Source organism: Carcharodon carcharias, chromosome 4 (genome assembly GCF_017639515.1).
Source record: "Carcharodon carcharias isolate sCarCar2 chromosome 4, sCarCar2.pri, whole genome shotgun sequence".
NCBI lineage: Eukaryota > Metazoa > Chordata > Chondrichthyes > Lamniformes > Lamnidae > Carcharodon > Carcharodon carcharias.
The window spans coordinates 49,741,908-49,764,383 of record NC_054470.1 but is presented as its reverse complement, the minus strand read 5'-3'; the positions used below and the strand labels follow the sequence as shown (position 1 = coordinate 49,764,383).

General features: G+C 41.9%; 1 protein-coding gene across 5 annotated transcripts in view; it reads right to left on the bottom strand.

Moving 5' to 3' along the window:
* kank1a (KN motif and ankyrin repeat domains 1a) overlaps positions 1-22,476 on the bottom strand; it is a 230,304-nt gene that overhangs the window by 53,813 nt on the left and 154,015 nt on the right. For 4 of the 5 annotated variants that reach the window (XM_041186282.1, XM_041186281.1, XM_041186280.1 and 1 more), the window contains one exon: positions 6,187-8,862. In XM_041186282.1, the coding sequence (XP_041042216.1) occupies positions 6,187-8,862 (2,676 nt within the window). Of the gene's footprint in view, positions 1-6,186; positions 8,863-9,739; positions 9,970-22,476 lie in introns of those variants that run through there. The other variant, XM_041186283.1, reaches the window with a different exon arrangement.

Here is a 22,476-nt window from a genome sequence, read left to right as displayed (position 1 = left end):
TGGACTCCCTCGGCTGCTTCCCAGATGTGCCTGTGAAAGCAAGGAGAGATAATTAGTGCATGGCAGGGGACTGCAGAACAGGGGAACTGACTCACAGCATGGTTGTATAATGGATGTTGCATAGCTGGATCCTCACTTGGTTGAGCATTGCCACTCACACTGTCAGCACAGGAATAGGCCAGCTGGATGACTATTTTCAAAGTCTGAGAGGACCCTGATGTTGGGCATTCCTCCATCAGTTTGTGACCTCTCCCTTTTGTTGTGTGTCAGCTTGTCGTACATGAATACAGATGGCGAGAGTGTAAGCAGGATGTTTGCCAGGCCAGATGAGAAAGATGTCTGGTATGTGTTGGTGGTGAGTGGTGCCATGGACGGGATGAGGACACAATCTGCAGGCAAATTGAAGGTGTGTAAGAGAGTGAATGGTGATGCCCCTTGAACTGGCAGTGAATGAGGTTCCTGTGGATGTGTGATGGGTTTGAGAGTGAGAAGTTGAGAGTGGCTTACTCTGGCAGAAGGGAGATCATCATTAATCCTCTTTTGGCACTGGGTGGCTGTCTTCTTTTGCAGGGTGTTGCCACTGACCACCACCTCCCATGCTGGATTGGTGACCTTGCTTGCTGGTCTTTGCCCAGAATAGGGGTAGAGGGCTTCATGGCAGGCCTCCAGTGTGTTCAGTAGGTGCCTGAGGAAGGTGTCACTAAATTTGGGGGCAGCACGTTGGCAGCCATGACTTTGCAACAGCTTCTGATCTCTTAGAGGGTGCTAGCTCTGTGCATGGGTGTCCTTTAATTGTGGCACCCAGATTACTGAAGCCCTGAGGCAATGACAGGACAGGCGAATCACAGGCTGCCCCACCAGCGATCCCGAGTGATTCCTGTGAATGCATTATTAATGAGGCGGGACATGCTGGGAATGGGGCAATACAGCACGAATACTTGCCAGTGGATAAAGCGTCCTTTTTCCCACCCGCTAACGCACTTCGTGCAAATCTAGGACAATTCTGCCCAAAGAGTGGGACTAATTGAACAGCTCTTTCAAAGAGTCAGCAAAGGCAGAATGGTGAATATCCACTATGCTGTATTATTCAGAGATAATATAATGGGGAGTATTACAGTACTGTTCAAAATTATTTTTAAAAACCCTGTAAACTTATATGGCTAAAAACTATTTAAAATTATAATAAAATTACAGTCAAGATACAGTTAATGGTAAAACTAGTAGGGTTCCATGTTCACCCCTTGCTAGAGGTGACTACAGGTTACAGAATCAGGCCTATAATTATACTATGTTATCTCCAACTCCCGCTTGTACTCCTGCTAAGAGTTGTATTGCACAAAATTAGCACTTAAACGTGGCAGGAAAATATTAAGTGAAATAAAAATCTACTGCAACTTTTAATTCAATTAAAGACAAACTGGCAAATATCAAACATTTCTAAATGCAAAGACTATATTTTAGAAGTTTTGATGCATATTGTTTTGTTTATGACCAATCTCCAGCCTCTAGCAGTATAGCACAATGATGTAACCTACAAAGAATTTTCCAAGCACTGGTGCATTCTTTCAGGTCAAAGAATACACTTACCCTGTCAAATCCTATCATGCATCTTGTCTCAAAAGTACAAAGTCAGCATAAACCAATCATTTAGTTTCAAATTAACATGACCAAAATAATGGGATAACTGAAATGCTTTGTAAACTACATCAACTGAGTACCAGTATTCGTCTGGGATAGTACGGTTACCAAAAACAAAAACATGGAAAGCTATGGCTTTCTATTTTGAAAGGTATGGAGAGATGATAACTGAAAAAACATCAGTCCCAGGTCTTCTGATCAAGATCAGAAACCCTCTTTCCGATTCTGATCAGACAAAAAAAAGTTACCTTTTTTACTGATTTTTCTGAACGATCTTCCAGCAGACAATCCTTCACGTTTGACCCAAACAGCAAAACTCGTAGGGAGCAGCACAATTTACGCAGAAGCCATGCCTCCTTTATACGGCATGAGCTGCCGTGTTCTGGTATGTAAAGAATTTAAATTTCTCAAAGCTGCCTTGAAAACAGCCAATGTGAAAAGGTAAGCGTGCAAGGTAAGGCCGGTAAGGCGGGGGGAGGGGGGATGCTGGTCAGGGAGGAGTCTGGTCCTGAGGGCTTGACAGGTTGGGAGGAAATTGGGGGGTGGGGGAAGTAGTCCAGTGAATGAGGGAGGTGGTGGGGATCTGTTGTATAGTTACCCAAGCGTTAGACTAGGGCTTCCATTAGACTACCGTTAGACTGGCCCTTCCATTCTACAATGACGTGTACCCTTGTTGCACTGGAGGCTGCTTGGAAGCCCCCTACATAAGGACTCTATGGGAATTCCCCAGTAAGTTTCAACATCTGCGTCTGTGTCTGGAACCCTCTGAAACTCCGATTTAAAGGCGGATCGCTTCGGATGGTTCCGACTCACTTACCTAATAGTTACCCAGGGAAAGTTAGAAGGACTAAAACCAGTTCCAACTGCTGGATAACTATACAACTGATCCCACTACCCACCACCCCCTCCCCCCTGGCCAACCCCCCCACTGGAACTCCTGACCAGCCCCTGACCCAGAGACCCCCAAACCCCTGACTACCCCAAACACTCAACCCCAGACCATCTTATCCCCTCACCTTACATGCTTAGCTTCTCTCCTACCTTGTCAAAGTGACTGGTAAATTACTGGGTTAAAGCAGCAGGTGCTGTAAAATGGGAGTGTGACTTTGCTTCTCCCGACGATCCTAAACCACACCAAGGTCTCCAGAAGCAGCTATGCTCCATATTTCTCAGCAGGCCCGGGTCAGAAATCTGGGTGAGAAATGTGGAGTGCTAATCTAAGGTAGGAAAATATGAGCGGAGTGGCAATCTGACAGTGACTGCCACTTCGTGGAAGGTTTGGCCCTAGGTTTTTTCCTGTCTAACATTTCCTCAGTAACTATCGAGGTTACTAAGTTGGAACTGTCTCAAGTCTCTGACTCTAACTTGGAGCCAAAGACTATTTCGGAGGGTCCCCGGAAGCAGCGGAATTACCCATCGGAAGTTCAAATTTCCTGGGCAATTCCCATGGAGTCCTTGCGTTGGGACTTCAGAGGGGATCCCGTGGTGCCTCTTAATGAGGCCAGAAGATCTTGGCCATCATGTTTAGTAATAAAACAAATGTTGAGAGTGTCACTGAAACATGGTGTAAGAATGTGGGAAACTAAAAGTACTCAGTAGCTCAAACTTCAGAGTGGGAAAAAAAATCAAATCTATTGACAATGTATCAGTTCAGGTTCGCTTATCCAGAACCTATGGAAAGATCCTGTGGTCTGATGGCAAACTTCCAAAAATATAAGCTTTAAACATAAAAATGAACAAATCCTTGCTAATTTTTGTAAAAATTGTACCTGACAACTTCATGCAGTCCTGAAAACATGTGGATGCAACTGACAATAACAGATGCCAATTGAGAGTTTGTCATTTACATCAGCTTACATAGGAAAAGAAACTTGCATTAATTTAGCAACTTTCACATCCTTAGGATTTTCAGAAGCTCTTCACAAATCAACTGTAATTGGTAGCTGGTATGCACCCAGTAAGGTCTCAGACATCGGTGAGTTAAATGGCCAATTAATCTGTTTTGCTCAATGATGATTGTGGAATAAATGAAAGAACTTGTGCATTTGTTTTCTGGAAATATAATAACTTTTTTATCCATTCTTAATAATAATGACATTGAATTTTACAATAGTGTTGGGGATTGATGGCAGTGGGGAATAGAGTATCATGAAGATTATTAATCCACTGACCATATTCAAATCAAGACTGGCACCGACCACTCAAGGAGTGGAACCAAACATAGGTTAGAGCAAACTTAATAAGAAAGAATACAAAGACTTGCATTTACATTGTACTTTTCACATCCATCGGATGGCTAATGAATTACTTTCTGAAGTGCAATCGTTGTTGAAATGCCAGAAACGTGGCACCCACGTTCTGCTCAGTAAACTTCCACAAATAGCAAAGTAATAAAGATATGTTTTTTGTGATGCTGACTGAGGGTAAATATTGGTGAAGGCACAGGGATAATTCCCTTGCACTTCTTTGAAATAATGCCACGGGATCTCTTACATCCACCCAAGCAGGCAGATGGGGCCTCAGTTTATGGTATCACTCGAAAGGTGGCACCTCCGACAGTGCAGTGTTCACTTAGTACTGCACTGGAGTGTAAATCTTGATTTTTTGTGCTTAAGTCCTGGAGTGGGGCCTGAATCTGGAATTTGGTGATTCAGAGCTGAGCGTGCTACCAACTGAACCATGGCTGGCAAGTAACTAGCCGCCTTTGACAGTCAGGTGAATAATGGTATATGGCATTACTTGCACAAGATGAAAAGAATGAATTTAAAGTAATGCCCTGTTTAGAGTGCTTTACAAGAACACAATTTCTTTTTAGAGTGGTTTTCATGCTGGGGAACTGAAACGCTATCATCCGCAACCTAAACCAGCACGGTCGGCAAGCCTCAGGGGATGAATGAACTGCTTGTTATTACTCCTGAATTATTCCCAGGTTCTCCATGTTCCCCAGTTGGCTGGGACCCAGTCCTGGCCTCTCCTGGTTCGCCAGGAACATTGTTGCATTCCCCGTGTCTGCTCCAGGCTCTCCTGGCAGTAATTCTAGTTAGGCTGGAGAAGTTGGGGTTGTTCTTCTTGGAGAAAAGGAGATTGAGGGGAGCTGTGATAGAGACATACAAGATTATGACAGGCAAGAAAAATGGTTCCCTTTAGCTGATCGTACAAGGAATCAGGATACAGGTTTAAAGTTTACATTTACATTGTACTTTTCACATCCATCGGATGGCTAATGAATTACTTTCTGAAGTGCAATCGTTGTTGAAATGCCAGAAACGTGGCACCCACGTTCTGCTCAGTAAACTTCCACAAATAGCACGTGCAGGAAGCATTTGAGGAAGAACATTTTTTTTAATGAACGCAATCTGAAATTCACTGTCGACGAGGGTGGTGGAAACGAAGATGATTAAAGGTTTCAAAATGAAATTGGATGGGCATAACTTTTCAGGAATATGGGGATAGAATGTAGTGGTGGGATTGACTGGATTGCTCTACAGAGAGCTGGAATGGACTTGATGAATGGGCTGAATGGCCTCCAATGTGCCATAATACCTATGATTTTTGACGATTCATTTATTTGCTGTCTACACCACTTTCTGTATAGAAACTTACTGCTGTTTGCACCTGCATAACAGTGGCTGGGCATTAACAAGTAATTCACTGACTGTAGTATTCAAGGATTTAAATAAGTTATGGAAATCCTAGTCAAATTGAATGTGTTAAACTGCTGAGGAATGTACACAATGAAGTAAATATTCTGCTTATTGGTAGGAGCAAAACAATCATAATTTAAATTATTGTGGCAAATCTATGCAATATATCAGCTATTTGTCTGTTATGAGTTTATAAAGGGGTGCTAATTTTAATAGTATTTAAATAAGCTTATTCTTTGCTCTATTCTTCAGCTAAACAGAATATATTACTGCAATCAGCAAAACCTTGTATAGACTTAGACTTTTATCAACTTCAATAAACACAGTACAATGAACTCTTCTAAATTAACTATAAAGCTACAATCCCGACCAGGTTGTGACTGAAAAAACAAAATGTTGAGCTCTAATTTTTCACTTGATTCCAAAGACTCTATATGACTGCCATAAAATTTCTTCCATCTATACTTTAAAACATATAGCAATCAAACTAAATTTATTTTATTTTGATTCAGATGTTTTCCAACGTTACACAAATTTGATAAAAACTTGCGACTCAATTAAAGGATAAGGATTATAACCATTTTAGGCAAAGGATTTTAAGTCATACTGGATCACAAATTATAAAATCTATCTAGCACATGTAATTGGGTAGTTTCACTTGATGTTACAAAGGTTGTAATCACTGAACAAAAAGATAGAAGAGCGATGAAAATTCCATTTAGCTATGGGCATACACAAATTGATTTAATTGAACTGAAAGTTGATTTCAAAATGTGATGGCAAATGTTTAAAACTAAAGGTAGCCTAATTTATAAGTTTTACAATTAGTCAATGAGGAAACGCATCAAAACACTGCTTTCAGTTACAAAGGTATGTATCCATGTGTATCAGACTTGCAACTAACCTGTAATTACAGTGTCTGCACAAGGGTTGACAACATCACTGGTCTTTATTTCCTCAGTGCTCCCAAGTTTCATGACAGAATTTATAGAAGTCAGCGTATTGATAAGCTGGGAGTTGAGAGATCCAATCTGAGAGTGGGGTTGTCCAAATGCATCGGCTAGCTCAGTATAATTTTCAGCCAGTAGCATCTGCTGCTCCTGTAACAACTTTTGCACACGCTCAACGTAATGGTTCAATGTGGATTCTGTCTCTGGATTCGGCATGGGATCAGTCTCTTGACTTTTTGCAGCAAACACAGACTCATCACCAACACCGATGCTTTTTGTGTTAGGAGTCACAGGTTGATGATTAATTGTGCCACAACCAATATTTCTCTTTTTCAAACCAACAAGATAGTTCTCATTTATGCTCAACTGCCCAACTCCAAAATCTTTTGTCTTAACAGATGACTTCTCCAAATCAATATCATAAGTGGCTGTTGTGCCTACACCAATGGAGCGAGTTTTAACAGCTGCATTGACATCTTTCACTCTACCATCTCCCACAGCTACAGTTCGTGTTTCAATGACTGCAGTGTTGGTCTCTTTATTGTAATTGCTCACAATGGTATTGGTAGTGGAGTCTGCAAATGTTATTGGCTCAGTATTTGTGCACTGATTCAATCTATCTACTTCTGCATGGGTTTGTTGGGTTTCAGTCTGGGGTACTGCCATTACAGCTGAATCGACTGTATAAACCTGTACAGTGTTAGTACTAGAGGACATCAGTTCTTTTGGTTGGCAAACAATAACATCCACTGAACAATCACCACACCCTACTGATTTAGATCCCTTGGCTGGAAGAACATTTTCTCTCATCTTGATAAGATCTTGATCTTGCATACACCCTTCTGTGTTTATGGCCACATCTGAGAAACTTTTCTCCATCCCACAATTCATAGTTTTATCACACATTATAACATGATGACCTACACCCATATCCTGCAATTCCACCTTCTCATGTACAACCCAGCAGTTCAATGGTATATCTGGTCCTACAGCAACATCTTGGAAATCAGGCCTACAAGTGACTCCTGTGCTACGTGTTTGCTGTTGAGTGCCTACATAAGCATCACAATAGTTTACATGGTCACCAACCATTTGGTTTTTTGTTTGTACTATTGCTTGTACTGATGCACTGGAGACTAGTGGTTGTGCCATTACATATTTATCTGCCTTTTTCCTAGATCCAGCAACCTGCAGCTCCAGTTTCAGTTTACTCATCTCCACTTCATGTGTGGTTTCCTTTAACTGCACCTCAAGCCTATAAATTTTCTCTTTTAGTGCATCGATTGTCTGCTGCTGCAGTTCAATTTCCACCTCTGCCTCTGTGGTGATACCTAACAGAGTCTCAGTGACCCCAACACCGGCATCTGTCTGCTTGACAACTGCCCCAACTGCAACATCTTTGAAATGTCTTGCAGATCGATGGTAAACCACAAATTCATTCATGTTCACATCTGTTCCTACAGCTATGGACCTGTACTCTCTTGTTTTCACCAGCGGTGGTGTACACATTCTACTGCTAGTCTGCTTCTCATCACTACTGTCCTGTATCTTTTTTTCAAGAGCCTGCATTTCTGCTGTCAGTTGCCTGAACTCCTCCATTCTCAACGAACTCTGTTCTAAACTTTCCATTTCATCCTCTGAGTCAATGTGTAGTTCTCCTCCCTGCTTCGTCTGGAGCAATTGTTCAAAATGATCTGCATTTCCTGCACTGTAAGATCGCTTTCGAAATCCTGATGCGGCATTTTGATTCGAAATCTTTTGGCTTTTCAGCTGTGCTGTTAATTGCCTTCTTTCTTCTTGTAACACTGAAATTTTTACCTGTAGGATTGGAATTGTTTTCACTTGCTCTTCAAGCTCTTTGAGTCGTCGAAGTGCAACTACCATTTGCTCCCTGATGTGCTGAAGATGCATTGGGGTGACATTTGTGACGGGTGTGGTGATACCTGAACTTAAAGGACTGTGACGAATGGAACTGCCCATTGACGAATTGAAATAAGGGTTATAATCTCCATTTGCCTGGAAACCATTATGAATTTGCTGAGAATTTGGGGATACTTGATTCAGTCCAGTGGATCCTGCAAATGAAGCTAAAGAATTGGTAGAGCCCATGCCTCCAAAACTTGCAAACCTCGGTCGCCGTGCATCCCCAACAGTTGACTGCATGATCAATCGCTCTTGCTCCAACCTTCTACGGGTTTCCATCAGAGTTTTCTCAACATGGAAATTATGTGCTGTTGGCCTCGGTGATGGTGGTGGCAACAGTTTGTTTTCTTGAACAGATAAAAATGCTGATGATGTTTCAATACCACCTCTTATTTGAGGAGTATGCTGACTTCTTGCACCAATAAATAAAGATGGTGACAATTTGTTATCTTCACTGTTGGAGGAGGACAGGGATTCTGTTGATGTCCATCCACTGACCTGATCTCCAGTGTTTCGAGGGTTTGCAGGCGTTTTAGCCACTTTGGGCTTTCTTTGAATATTCAGTTTCTTTATGGTGTTTCCTCTTTGTATATCATCTACATATTTAAGAAAATCCAGGTCTATTTGAAAGCCATAAGGAGTTTCCACAGAATATGGAGACTGTAGATCCTTTTCATCTTCTCCATTTAAAGATCCCTCTCCTTTTTCTGTTGGGGAAAATAAAAATATAATAATTTAATAAAACAGTCTGCCTGTAGACAAAGCCATAATTCAAAAAAATGGTCAAAGTTTTCAAGAATTTCCTTTGAAACATCACTTTAACTGAGCAATCCTAATTGGAGAAAGTTTAACACAAAGCACGCACAGTCTTGCTTTTAAGAATACCTATTTCGTATGACAGGATTTTAATAACTCGCTTTACTGTGAAATGCCACATTTAGCTGATAAAGATCCACCTCTGCAGATACCTTCATTAGCAGCAAGCTATGAAATTCTGTTGAAACTGATCTTGATATAACTTCAGGAGCACAAATTTTTGGAGCTTACTGATGTGCACTAATCAGGTGACCACATGCACTGCAGCAAACCATATGGTAAAAGATTCCTCTGGGGAACAGAAAGGGTAAATATATAAACTGTTCCTACTGAAACCAGAACACGACTGCCTTCAGTCTTTTCTTTCCTTCCAAAAGAGAGGAAAGGAGAATTCAAATTTTACTAACTTAAGGGAGTTGAAAATCTGTCTACCCTCTTGTGTTTAAGCAACAGCATTTTTTTTGTGGTCACAGTAGTCCCAATCAGATTTTGCTCCGCTGAGCACACTCACTAAAAATATGCAGTCAGACCTGTTTCCGACATGGTCTGAAATTCCACAGCTAGAAGAGGAACTGCCTAAGCAAATATCAGGGTAGAACCATCGTAATAAACTCTGGCATAAAATTATCCACCTAACTAATTATTGCACATTATTGAGCAGTTTAAAATGGTTACACACCATAAAAGAACGGCTCCCGTTTCTGACTCATTAACTGTGCTAGTTTTGGCCTATACAACTAAACAGGAAAGGAGAATTCCATTACTTACGACTGACAAGCAACTGTGAAGAAACAAGATCCAGCTTCTGAAATGGTGGCCAAGTTTGTGTAGCATATACATCCAAACCTTTTTTTCTCTCTCTTCCCCCCACCTCCTCACCCCGCAAGAAACAAATTTCTCTTGTAAATTATAATAGAGGGCTTCAGACACTTTCAGCAAACTTCAACTAAACTGAAAGAGCTGTCAACTGAAGCCCTGCCTGCCCTAACTCATGCTGTGCCCTATAAGGGAAAATTCCAGTATTAGTGTAAACTTAGCCAAGTACAGCACACCGTAGCATAGGCTGGGCTCACACCAATGAAATCTCTGTTTTTCAAAATATCCCCAGTTCTCCCACCTGCTGCTGAACACTGTCTTTTTGAATGGAAACAGAGCTCCTTCTGTTCATTCAAATTGAAATATAAAAACCAGTACACATTGTACAATATAACATGGCTTGAGTGAAGGACAAAAGCATACAACTAAATTTGATTTTTTTAAAACAAAACTATAGCAGTAATATTAGACTATAAACATAAGTTCCAATTGTTAAGCCTCAAAGTTCCTCCTAACATCTCAAAATGCTTCGCTAAATAGAGAAATAGTCATGTGAAATCTGAAGTGCTTTAAACATTTCTAAAGGCTTCTTCTGAAATTATAGCCCCGGTTTTAAACTCGGGCCAGGATACATAATGGTTTACGGCCAGAGCGAGTGGTGATTTCAACTCCCAGAGCTCAGCTGAGGCATTGCCATGGGGTTCTACCTGAAGCTGTGAACATGACATCACCACTGACCACTTGGAATATAAATTCATGAGGACAGCTGCGTGGGATGTCAGGCAATGATTGGAGACCCATGGAAACAGTCCGCAGCAAAGTAAGTGGGATTCAGGTGAGGGGAATTGAGAAAATCAAAGTTTTCGGATCAAGGGATGGGGGAACCCCAGGACTGGAGGAATCCAGGATTGTGGGTGACTTAAGGTACGTACCCATGGCCGACAAGAAACCAATAAAAAGTAAAGAAGAAAAACCAACTCCCAAGGGCCTCCTGTGCCAAGGGTGTTTTTGCCAACAGCTTTCACTGGTGAGTTCAAGACTGCGCAGGCCTTAGTTGAGCCCGCAGCTCAAATGGTGTGTATGCCTTGAATAAGTCATCAGACATGACTTGGCCTTTTAAATCAGGCCCCAGCTTCTCTACAGCAAGTAGCCCAAATTAATAAAATAACCTCCATTAATATAGCATCTCTAACAGAGCAAAACATTCCAAAGCACTTAAGACAAGCTAAGACTGAAGGATAGGTGGCATGTCAGGGCATAGTGGGGAATCCTGGCATAGCGTAATCTGCCCACCTGCACCATTCCCAAGGTTAAAATCAGGCCTTATGGACAAAAAGAAAAACCTCAATGAACCAGCTTTTATACTTTGTTACTGTTCTAACCACATTTATAAATGTAATTACCATCATGCTAACAAAACTTTCCTTAATAGCGAGAATAGGTTTTGGTGCTCGAGGAGGAGGAGGTGGGGAATCTCCCTGAAACTAGACCCAGATCTTCCGGTCTCTGGATGGCTGGATACTGGACGTACCTTGGAAGATGCGCTACAGGCCTCTTTGGCAAGGACTCCGTGGGAGTTGCCCTGAAGGTTTGAACTTCAGATCGACAATTCCCCTAGAGCCTCTGGAAAAAGTCTGCAACTTGAGTTAGTGTCAGAGAAGTCGGACGGTTTTGACTTACTTACCTGAATAGTTACCCAGGAAAGAAACCTAGTCTAACACCTGGGTAAGTATACAACTGACCCTCAGTTACTCACAATGACCATCTGACTACCCTCAACCCTGACCCGGCCCAACTTCCCTGCAAATCATCTTACCAACCTACCCCATTATCCACTTACCTCACCCACTCTACCCCATTACCCACTTACCTCACCCACTCTACCCCATTACCCTCCACACTTACCATCTCTCCATAGCTTTTCAAAGCACTCTGGAACATTTAAACTCCATGGCAGCTAGTGCTATGAAAAGGGGGCATGGCTTCTGCACAGATTCTCTGCGATGCTTCCCATTGAGGTTTGCTGCACTGGGTTGGAAGATCCCTCAAAAATCGGAAAAAGGGAAGTGTGCATTTTATTTTGTCTGATCAGGGTCGGAAATGGGGTTTCCAATCCTGATTGGAAGATCTGGGCCATTATTTTGTACTTTAGCCAATGCACAATAATTGCAGACTCTCAAATACTTAAGGTGAAAATACTAATCTAAAGTAAGCACCTTCTAGTTGGGCAATTTGCTTCCCACACCATTTGACGTAAACTGCCGAATCAATTTTTCAAAGAACGAAATTTAAAAGTGCATTTACATATCTCCTTTCAAGTCCTTGAGATGTCGCAAAGCACTTTGTAACCAATAAGTTACATTTGAAGAGTAACTGCTGCCATTATGTACAACACAGCAATCAAATTGCAAACAAGGTCTTGAAAACAGCAATGAGATGACTGACAGTGAATTTTTTTTGTTGGAGTTAGTGAATCGATAAATATTACACAGGACACAGAGTTCAAAATAATTAATAAGCCTCAGTAAGTACATCAGAGGCTTTAATGATCAAAAATAATTCACAAAGTATGACATAACTTATGTTAATGTAGCAACCTTGGTATTACATGTTGTGATACAAGGATTTCATGCTAAAAGTAGAACAATGCTGTTCTAAAAATACATCATCATGCATACTGCCTTGTACTGGCCAGTACTGCTGTGGGGGCCAAAGCTCCAATGGCACAATGTATCCAGATGTGCACACAATAACTGGTTTTCATGCTAAATTTGCCTGAAATGCAATCATACTCATGTGCCTGCAAACCATTTACTGTTCAAACAGAGGCATTTAGCAGAGCCTTTTCTCTTTATTCCATGTCCGCGGACCCAAATGCTTTTCACTTGGCATACTTTGTGTGACACAACACTCAGGCTGGAGAAGCTGCACCCACTCAGTAGGTATGGTATAGATGGCAAGATCACCAGTACAGCTTAGATTTTAGTTAGAATTTTTAATCAAACATTCCTTTCGAGTTTCCTTTGTAAACAAGATTTCTTGTAATTTTCAACTTCATCAAAATTACTGGATACAGATATAGTAAATCACCAGCAAAATTAAACCCATCCAAGTAGGAATGGCACTGCCACAAGTTTTTAACATTCTGATATGAAGTTCACTCAGGCTTAAAAAACTGAAAGATATCTGCTGTTGCCACCACAAACACACTTAAACAACTTAACGCAGATCATATGAAGTAACATTAATTTGTCCCGCTAATATTTGGATAGGATTGTTCAGGTGTAGGAATCATCTCTTCTTCCCATTTCCAGCCGAGAGCTTGTTTTAGTAATTATCACCTGTGGTGCTACTACAGTGTCTTTTCCCATGACAGTGGGAGAGGAATATCCATGTGCCACTCTCCTACTTTCAGTGAATTGTTACTTGCATCAAACTACCCTGTGTAATTTAGAAATCTAAAGCATGTTATGACATGACAGATGATGTGTGCCAGGCAGATCAAATCCATAAGGGAAACTTGATCACGCAGTCACAACGGTTTTGCAATTTGTATTTTATTTAGAGACACGTGCCCTGAATTCAGTAGTAACAAGTCTACCAAGACTTGAGATTTTTTTTTAAGAAAACTAAATGAAACATTTATTAACAGAAGAAAAGATTTCAAGCACATATACAGGTCTACAAATTACTGCTATAATAACTCCTAAAATCCCTAATTAATCTGGCTTCTAGTTACACCTCCATTAAGGAAACAGTAAACAAATAGATTTAAACAGATCCAGGCAAGATAAACACAATACCCTGGACAGTAGAATTCAAAGTGGCTTTTCCCAGTTTCCACAGACAGCAGACTTGATGCACAAATACTGGGGGCTTTTCACACTTATGGTAAATCTTACAATGCCTTTCCTGACACATAGCCTCTTCTCCTTTATACATGCTTCTCTCTTTTAATGTAAATCCCAATGTTCCCATATGGTCTTTGGAACTTTACCTTTCTCATAATATAAATCTTTTCATGGTGCTAATATTATCAGTAACCTTTGGGAAAAAATAAACACACTGCTTGGCCTAGCTTCTCTGGCTAGGTGTAACATCTTACCATCTCTGAAATTCAAACCACCCTGATTTATCTAAAAATGCAAATGCTCCTAACCTCACATTCTAAGACTTCAGCCATGTTTACGTATTTAGCATTTCAAACCTAGCTCCTTTTGATGAGTCCAAGCCTCCAGGCCAGTTGTCTCCAATTCAATTTAATCCCACACACACAAACTATCTAAACCCCACTATTAACTTACTTTTACAAAAATTACAAGAATATTGTGAGAATTATTATAATTTCGTGACAAGCTAATGTGGGAAACCAGCTCCCTTTAGCTGGATAACTCATGCAGAGCCTCACATTTTCTTGGTGTACAAAGCTCCAAACATCAGGACATCCGTATGAATTCAGCTGACATCTGCCAACAGCTGTACTCCTATAATGTAAAAAGCACCTTGAATGCAGCAACTTGCATAAAAAGTAAACATAATACATCTACATAAAAAATTTTAAACCAAATTAGGTTTTCAAATGCGTGTTTCAGTCATACTCTTCAGAACGTATGATACCTCAATCAGATTGCAATCTAGCAATACAGACAGAAGTTGATTTCTGGGTCTGTGTTGAGTTAGCTGATCTCTGTGCAGCAGCATAGCACATCACAATTGGCCTCAGTGTCAACAAAAGGTTGAGGGCAGTGATTGCTACTGTGTGCACTGCTTAGGAAATCAGGTGCATTCAAAACAAGGTTCCATCAGAATCTTTTTTTTCTATCCTGCCATCCCACCATTTCACCCCCACCCCCACCAAGCCACCAAACAAAATTTAAAGGTGAACAGCCAGTTGGCACTCAAACAATTGTCATTTATGCTTTGGAGAATAATAATTTGACATGTGAAAACTTGTCTGGCAACCCACATGAGTATTCACATAAATTGAAGTAAAAAGCAGTTTCTGTTTAGGCGATCAGAAGCTTGCTTCAGACACGGTTGCCCCAAATAACTGTGTTGAAGATCCACGTAGCATGAAGTACATACTGGATCACAAATCTTTGGAATCCAGCGTTGATTGTGCAATTTCTTTAATCACTAAGCATTAAGATTGTATTAATGAAAGAATGCAGATGCAAGATCCCACAGGCTAGACAGAGAACAGCAGCTGCACTTTTCTAGTTTTTCATATTTGCCGGACTTGGTCAGGTGCCACGAGACTACAATAAATCAAATTCTGCTTTTATTATACGAGATTCTAGGATTTTAAAAAAATATTTGTTCATGGGATGTGGGCATCACTGTCTTGGCTAGCATTTATTGCCCATCCCTAATTGCTCTCGAGGTGGTGGTGGTGAGCTGCCTTCTTGAACCGCTGCAGTCCATGTAGTGTAGGTGCACCCACAGTGCTGTTAGGCAGGAAGCTCCAGGATTTTGACCCAGTGACAGTGAAGCAACAATGATATATTTTCAAGTCAGGATGGTGAATGGCTTGAAGCTTCTAGGTGGCATTCCCATCTGTCTACTGTCCTTGTCCTTCTAGATGGTAGTGGTCGTGGGTGTGGAAGATGCTATCGAAGGAGGCTTGGTGAGTTCCTGTAGTACATCTTGTAGATAGTCCACACTGCTGCCATTGTGTGTCGGTGGTGGAGGGAATGCATGTTTATGGACGGGGTGCCAGTCAAGAGGGCTGCTTTGTCCTGAATGGTGTCAAGCTTCTTGAGTGTTGTGGGAGCTGCGCTCATCCAGGCAAGTGGAGAGTATTCCATCAGGCTCCTGATTTGTGCCTTGCAGATAGTGGACAGACTTTGGGGAGTCAAGAAATTAGTTTCTTGCTGCAGGATTCCTAGCCTTGAACCTGCTCTTGCAGGCACAGTATTTATATGGTTAGTTCAATTCAATTTCTGGTCAATGGTAACCCCCAGGATGTTGATAGTGGGGCATTCAGCGATGGTAATGCCACTGAATGTCAAGGGATGATGGTTAGATACTCCATTGTTGGAGATGATTATTGCCCGGCACTTGAGTGGCGCAAATGTTATTTGCCACCATCAACCCAAGCCTGGATATTGTCCAGGTCTTGCTGCATTTGGTCGTGGACTGCTTCAGTATCTGCGGACTCGTGAATGGTGCTGAACATTATGCAATCATCAGCGAACATCCCCACTTTTTATGATGGAAGGAAGGTCATTGATGAAGCAGCTGAAGATGATTGGGCCTGGCACACAACCCTGAGGAATCCCTGCAGTGATATCTGGAACTGAGATGACTGGCCTCCAACAATCACAACCATCTTTCTTTATGCTAGTTATGACTTCAACCAGCGGAGAGCACCCCTCACCCCACCCCAGCAGGACCCAAACTGAGCATCAGTGCTATCAAGCAGCAATTGCTTAGCAATAACCTACTCACTGATGATGACCCCTTCCATCACTTTATTGATGATCGAGAGTCGGCTGATGGGGCGGTAATTGGCCAGGTTGGATGTGTCTGGCTTTTGGTGTACAGGACATACCTGGGCAATTTTCCACACTGCTGGGTAGATGCCAGTGTTGTAGCTGTACTGGAACAGCCTGGCTAGGGGTATAGCAAGTTCTGGAGCACAAGCCTTCAGTATTACTGCCAGGACCCATAGCTTTTGCACTATCCAGTGCTTCAGCCATTTCTTCAGCTGCGGAGTGTATCGAATTGGCTGAAAACTGGCATCTGTAATGCTGGGGAACTCTGGCGGAGGGAGAGATGGATCATTCACGAGGCACTTCTGGCTGAAGATTGTTGCAAATGCTTCAGCCTTGTCGTTTGCAATGATGTGCTGGGCTCCCCCATCACTGAGGATGGGGATATTTGTAGTGTCTCCTCCTCCAGGTTAGTTGTTTAATTGTCCACCACCACTCACGACTGGATGTGACAACAAGCAGAGTTTAGATCTGGTCTGTTGGTTCTGAAATCATTTAGCTCTATCACTTGCTCCTTATGCTGTTGGGCACACAAGTAGTCCTGTGTTGTAGCTTCACCAGGTTAACGGCTCATCTTTAGGTATGTCTGGTGCTGCTCCAGGCATGCCCTCTTGCATTCTTCATTGAACCAGGATTGATCCCCTGGCTTGGTGGCAATGGTGGAGTGTGGGATATGCTGAGCCATGAGGTTACAATTGTGTTCGAGTACAATTCTGCTGCTGCTGATGTCCCACAGTGCCTCATGGATACCCAGTTTTGAGTTGCTAGATCTGTTCAAAATCTATCGCATTTAGCACAGTGGTGGTGCCACACAACATGATGGAGGCTATCCTCACTGTGAAGATAGGACTTCGTCTCCACAAGGACTGTGTGGCGGTCACTCCTGAGACCGTCATGGACAGGTACATCCGCAGCAGACAGTTTGGTGAGGATGAGATTAAGTATGCTTTTCGCTCTTGTTGATTTCCTCACCACCTGCCACAGACCCAGTCTAGCAGGTAGTATGTGTTTTAGGACACAGCCAGCTTGCTCTATCGTGGTGTTACTGAGGTACTGTTGGTAATGGACATAGAAGATCCCTGCCTGGACTACATTCCCCCACCTAGACTACATTCTGCACCCTTTCCACGCTTAGTGCTTCCTCCAAGTGGTGTTCAACATGGAGTACTGATTCATCGGCTGAGGTGGTGGTGTGGGTGACAGAACATAGTAGTGGTAATCAGCAGGAGGTTTCCTTGCCCATGTTTGGCCTGATGTCATGAGGCTTCATGGTGTCCAGAGCTAATGCTGACGACTTGGTTGATTTTTAAGATTTGCAGCCATATACAATACACATGCAAACAGATTACATACATAACTAAATGCATTTTTTTGCTTGCTTTACATCTAAGAAACCTTCTAACATAACAACATGTTGCTGTAGTATCTAAAACCATAAAGAAAGTAACTGAAATGCTGTAACATCATAGAGAATTTCTGGAATCCACTACTGGTGATCACATTCAAAAAATAGGAACAGTGAATTGGATTTTTTAAGGTTAATAATGCACACTGCAGATAATGCATTAAAAATCATGCAAATGCACACACTTCATTCTGATGTGATGCATGTGTTACATCTACTTATATTACTTTAATGATCAATGGCTGCTTATCCATATTTAACCATAAAGCTGACCTTCCTGCCTTCTAGCACGAGGTGATGTACTTGGTCAGTTCCTCCTGCCATTTTTTTTTTGTTATCCTTTCCCTGCTTCTAGGGTACTGCCTATTTTTAGATTAATAGTCCTGGACCCAGTATCATTTTTTTTAAAAACTTCCTACCACCAATTTAATACCTCTCCACTTCTGATATCTTACATTTGCAGCAAGTCACCTTTTGATATCTAGCATGCAGGTCCTCACTGCTACCATGGAATCCTTCCCCTGCTTTTGCTTCATCACAAGTCTTACGTATTGGACTCAGCATGTGTCTCTTCACTACCACCAAACCAACTGCCTCTCCAGCTTCTCTCCTCCAATCTGCCTCAGTTCTCTATTCCTGTTGAACACTGTCCTTTTGAATTTAGCTGTTTCTTCTGTTCATTCAAACTGAAATGTCAAACACTCTCACATGCCCTGCTATAATATAGCATAGGTTTAAAAAAAGCAGAATTAAAGACTTAAAGGTTTTTATAATTTTTCAAGAACTGTTGCAATGTCACAAAGTACTATTAAACTGCAGGCTTTGCAGGATTATTGAAGATAAGGGACCACAAAAAATCAGAAGTGGAGTGAGGAGGAAGAAGTAAGCCTAGCAATGGCAAAGGGAAGACCGGGACCAATAAATTGGGCGCCCATACTAAAGGTGAGGCCCCAAATGTAGGAGGCATAAGTCATTCATTTGCCATTTAAATTTGGTGATGAGGCTGCAGGGTGGGAAGACAAGGTAAATAAGGGAAGAGATGGCAATAAGTAAAATGGTGAGGAGAGAAAAATTAGTACTAGGAGAAGCATGATCAGGGAAGGCTGGAGAGGCTGGTAAGCAACAGTGAGGGCAAATAAGAGAAGAGGGCAGTGAAGGGGGCCCAAGTAATGCAGTAAGCATAAGGTACTGACAATGGTTACCCAAGTAATGCAGTAAGCATAAGGTACTGACAAAGATTAGAAGAAAGATAGATAAAATGAGGGACGGAGGGGGTGAGGTCAAGAGATTTGGCAGAGGTAGGAATTGAGAAGGGCAAGTTGGCAAGAGGAGCAGGTAGGCAAGAAGTCACAAGGGTGAGACAAAGAACAGGAAAGGCTATGAGACAAGAGAAACAGGAACTTTAAACATGTCAATCAGAAATGACAGACAGAACTAAGACCTCAGGAAAAGTAAACAGACAAGACATGATGGAAGATAGTAAAATAACAGAAATATGCCTTGTCCCACCCAGGATAATGAAAAAGTCCAAGAACAATATCACAAAGTGACCACAAAACTACAAAGGAAAAAAAAGAGGGCATGGCAACACGACCTATAATACTATGATAGACAGGTATAATGGAGCACATTCTACCATTGTCATGAGCAACATCATAAAGATACACTTATATGTAAAGTACTATCAATGGTAGAATCCTCACACCTATTTCCAGCTCAGGTACTGTGCTGTAATTTCTCACCTACTTCAAACCTCATTGTTGGTGGTATAGCCTCACTAACACCAATTTCCAACAACTACTTTCACATCTGTAAGCACTGCCCACCTCCATCCAGCTATTACTGAAACCCTCATTCATATTCGTGTCCCTTCCAAATTCAATGATTTACACAGCCTGCTTTACACCTCCAGTTTCTGGAAATTTCAGCTGATTCAAAACTCCAATGTCTGAGGGCAGAATTTAATGCTGGATGGATTTTACAGTCCTGCTGGTCAATGGACTTATGAACAGCTTGCCGCATTTTATGAGCCTGCCGCTGTGACGGTGCATAAAATTTTGCCTTATATCCTATCCAGCACTCCCATCATCTTTGGCCTCTCTGGCTTAGACAGGCTCAGGGTCCCTTATCATTTGTATTGTTGTATTTAAATTCTTTCATGATCTTGCTTCGCCCCATCTCATAATTCCACCAGCTCCACAACCTCCAGCCCACCCACCACTCCCTCAAACTGTTTTTCTGACGTCAGACTCTATTGCGTCCTCTCTCCTCACCATGGCAGGCATGCCTTCAAGTCCTAGATGCCATACCCTGGTATTCCCACCTTAAAAGGAAAAAAGGAAGCACATAAGTTTTAGACCCTCCTTAGCACCCACCTCTTAAAGCTCTCCTATTATCTCCTTCTTCTGGCTTCACATTTAGTTTATTTGCATTACACCTTTGTGAAACATCTTTCGAGGTGTTTTCCTGTACTGAAAGGTTTTCTTATTAAGTGCAAGTTGATTTGTTGTCATGGTAAAGCTGCAAAGTCAACGCAGGGTGCGATCAGGAGCAGAAATTGTGATTCAAGATGTGATGCTTTCTTTGCTCATAAAAATACATTGGAAACTAACTGCCTTCACAAGTTAGTGAAAAAAAAATTAAAAAATAATTAGGGTCAACTTTAGTTTGAATAGTGGACCGCCAACTTTCTCTGAAATAGCAGGATAAGGAGCAATTCTGGGGTGTGGAAGCATTGGTTGACTCACACTGGAAAAAGCAGACCAACTTCCTTCTAGTGATAGGTTGGCACCACTATCCTGACCAGTTCCTCCCTTTCCTGTTGCCTTCTTGAGACATTAACCGGTTACTGGTGTTAGAACACATTTTTATGGTCTGGAAACCATTTTAAACATGCAATGCTCTTTACAGCTGTTTTGCCATTGTCTACCATTAAGCCAATGCATGGTGACAGTAGACTAACTGCATTAAAAATAAACGTTATTACCCAAGTACACGATTGGCAGACCTCAAAATGACAACAAAGCAAAAAAAAATCTTTCAGCTGTAAATTAGAGGGGAAAAAAGGACAAAAAGTGATTGAACATAAACAAGGGACAGAGCAAGAGATGGAAGGGTATGAACATATGTTCACAGTGGTACATTAAGGATTTTATAGCTTGCAAGGGCTTGGGTAACAAAATCATACTCCACTGAGGACGCCAATGTAAATTTTGAGGGGGTGAAATTGGTCTTTGGTGCTGATGCAAATTGGGCACTAGCGACTTAAATGGCCATTTTACACCTAATTTTTTTGCACCGGATTTGAGAAGGCGCCACTGGTGGTACTTCTCCAATCTTTTGAGGCGTCTGCTGTTGGTGTCCAAGTCTCCGAAACATATAGGAGGTGGGATCACTGCTGCTCAGTAAACCAAGACCTTCATCTTGGGTTCAAGATCATGGCCCTCAGAAGGCTGAGAGGGCACACTGGAAGCAATGATGCATTTTGTCACCTGTGTCGGCCTTTGTTGAAAGGAAGTTCGCAATACATGAAAAAAGGTCTGTATTTTCCAGGGTCTCCTCACTGAGATGAAGGGGGATGTTGTGTTGTGGGAGCTTGCTGGAAGACCTTGGTTTTCTAGGTGTTTAGTGAAAGGCTAATTTTATCATGCTTCAGAAAGATACTGACCTGGAGCTCAGTGTTTGAGTGCATACAGAAATGTCATCTGCATACTGAAGCTCAATGATTGAGGTTTGAAATGATTTTGTTTTTGGCTTGTTTTTGGTTGAACAGTTTCCCATCTGTTCTGTTGATAATCTCCTTGCCTGTGGATAATTTGCTGGGGGTGAGGCGCTTCATTGCAGTGAAGGAAATGGAGAAAATGGTTGGTACAATGATGCAGCCTTATTTGACCCCAGTTGTCACTGTGGCTCTGTTGGTTGCATTTTATTGCAAGGTGGAGGATGGCAAAAAATTTCTGAGGGCAGCCAAATTCGAGGATAGTCCATACGCCTTCACAGTTGACAGAGTCAAAAATATTTGAGGTCAAAAAGGCCATGCGCAGCAATTAGTGCTGTTCTTTGCATTCTTTTTGGATTTGCTGCACAACAAAGATCTGTCTGTGGTGCCTCTTGAAATACACAGGAAAGAACCCCTGCTTTTCTTCAAAATAGTGCAGAGGAATCTTTCATGTCCACCTTCGAGGGAGACATGGCCTCAGTTTAACATCTCCTCTAAAAAACACCACCACCAAATGTGAACTACTCTCTTCGTATTGCACTTGCTTGGATTTTTAAAAATTAATTTATGGGATGTGGGTGCCACTGGCTAGACCAGCATTTACTGCCCATCCCTAATTGCCCTTGAGAAGGTGATGGTGAGCTGCCTTCTTGAACTGCTGAAGTCCACTTGGTGCAAGTACACCTATAGTGCTGTTAGGGAAGGAGTTTTAGGATTTTGACTTACCCAACAGTGAAGGAACGTTGACATATTTCCAAATCAGGATGGTGAGTAGCTGGGAGGGGAACTTCCAGGTGATGGTGTTCCCATGTATCTATTGCCCTTGTCCTTGCAGATAGTAGTGGTCCTGGGTTTGGAAGGTGCTGCCTAAGGAATCTTGGTGAGTTTCTGCAGTGCATCTTGTAGATGGTACACACTGCTGCCACTGTTCATCAGTGGTGGAGGGAGTAATTGTTTGTAGATGGGCTGCTTTGTCCTGGATGGTGTCAAGCTTCCTGAGTGTTGCTGGAACTGCACTCATCCAAGCAAGTGGAGAACATCTCCTGACTTGTGCCTTGTAGATGGTGGACAG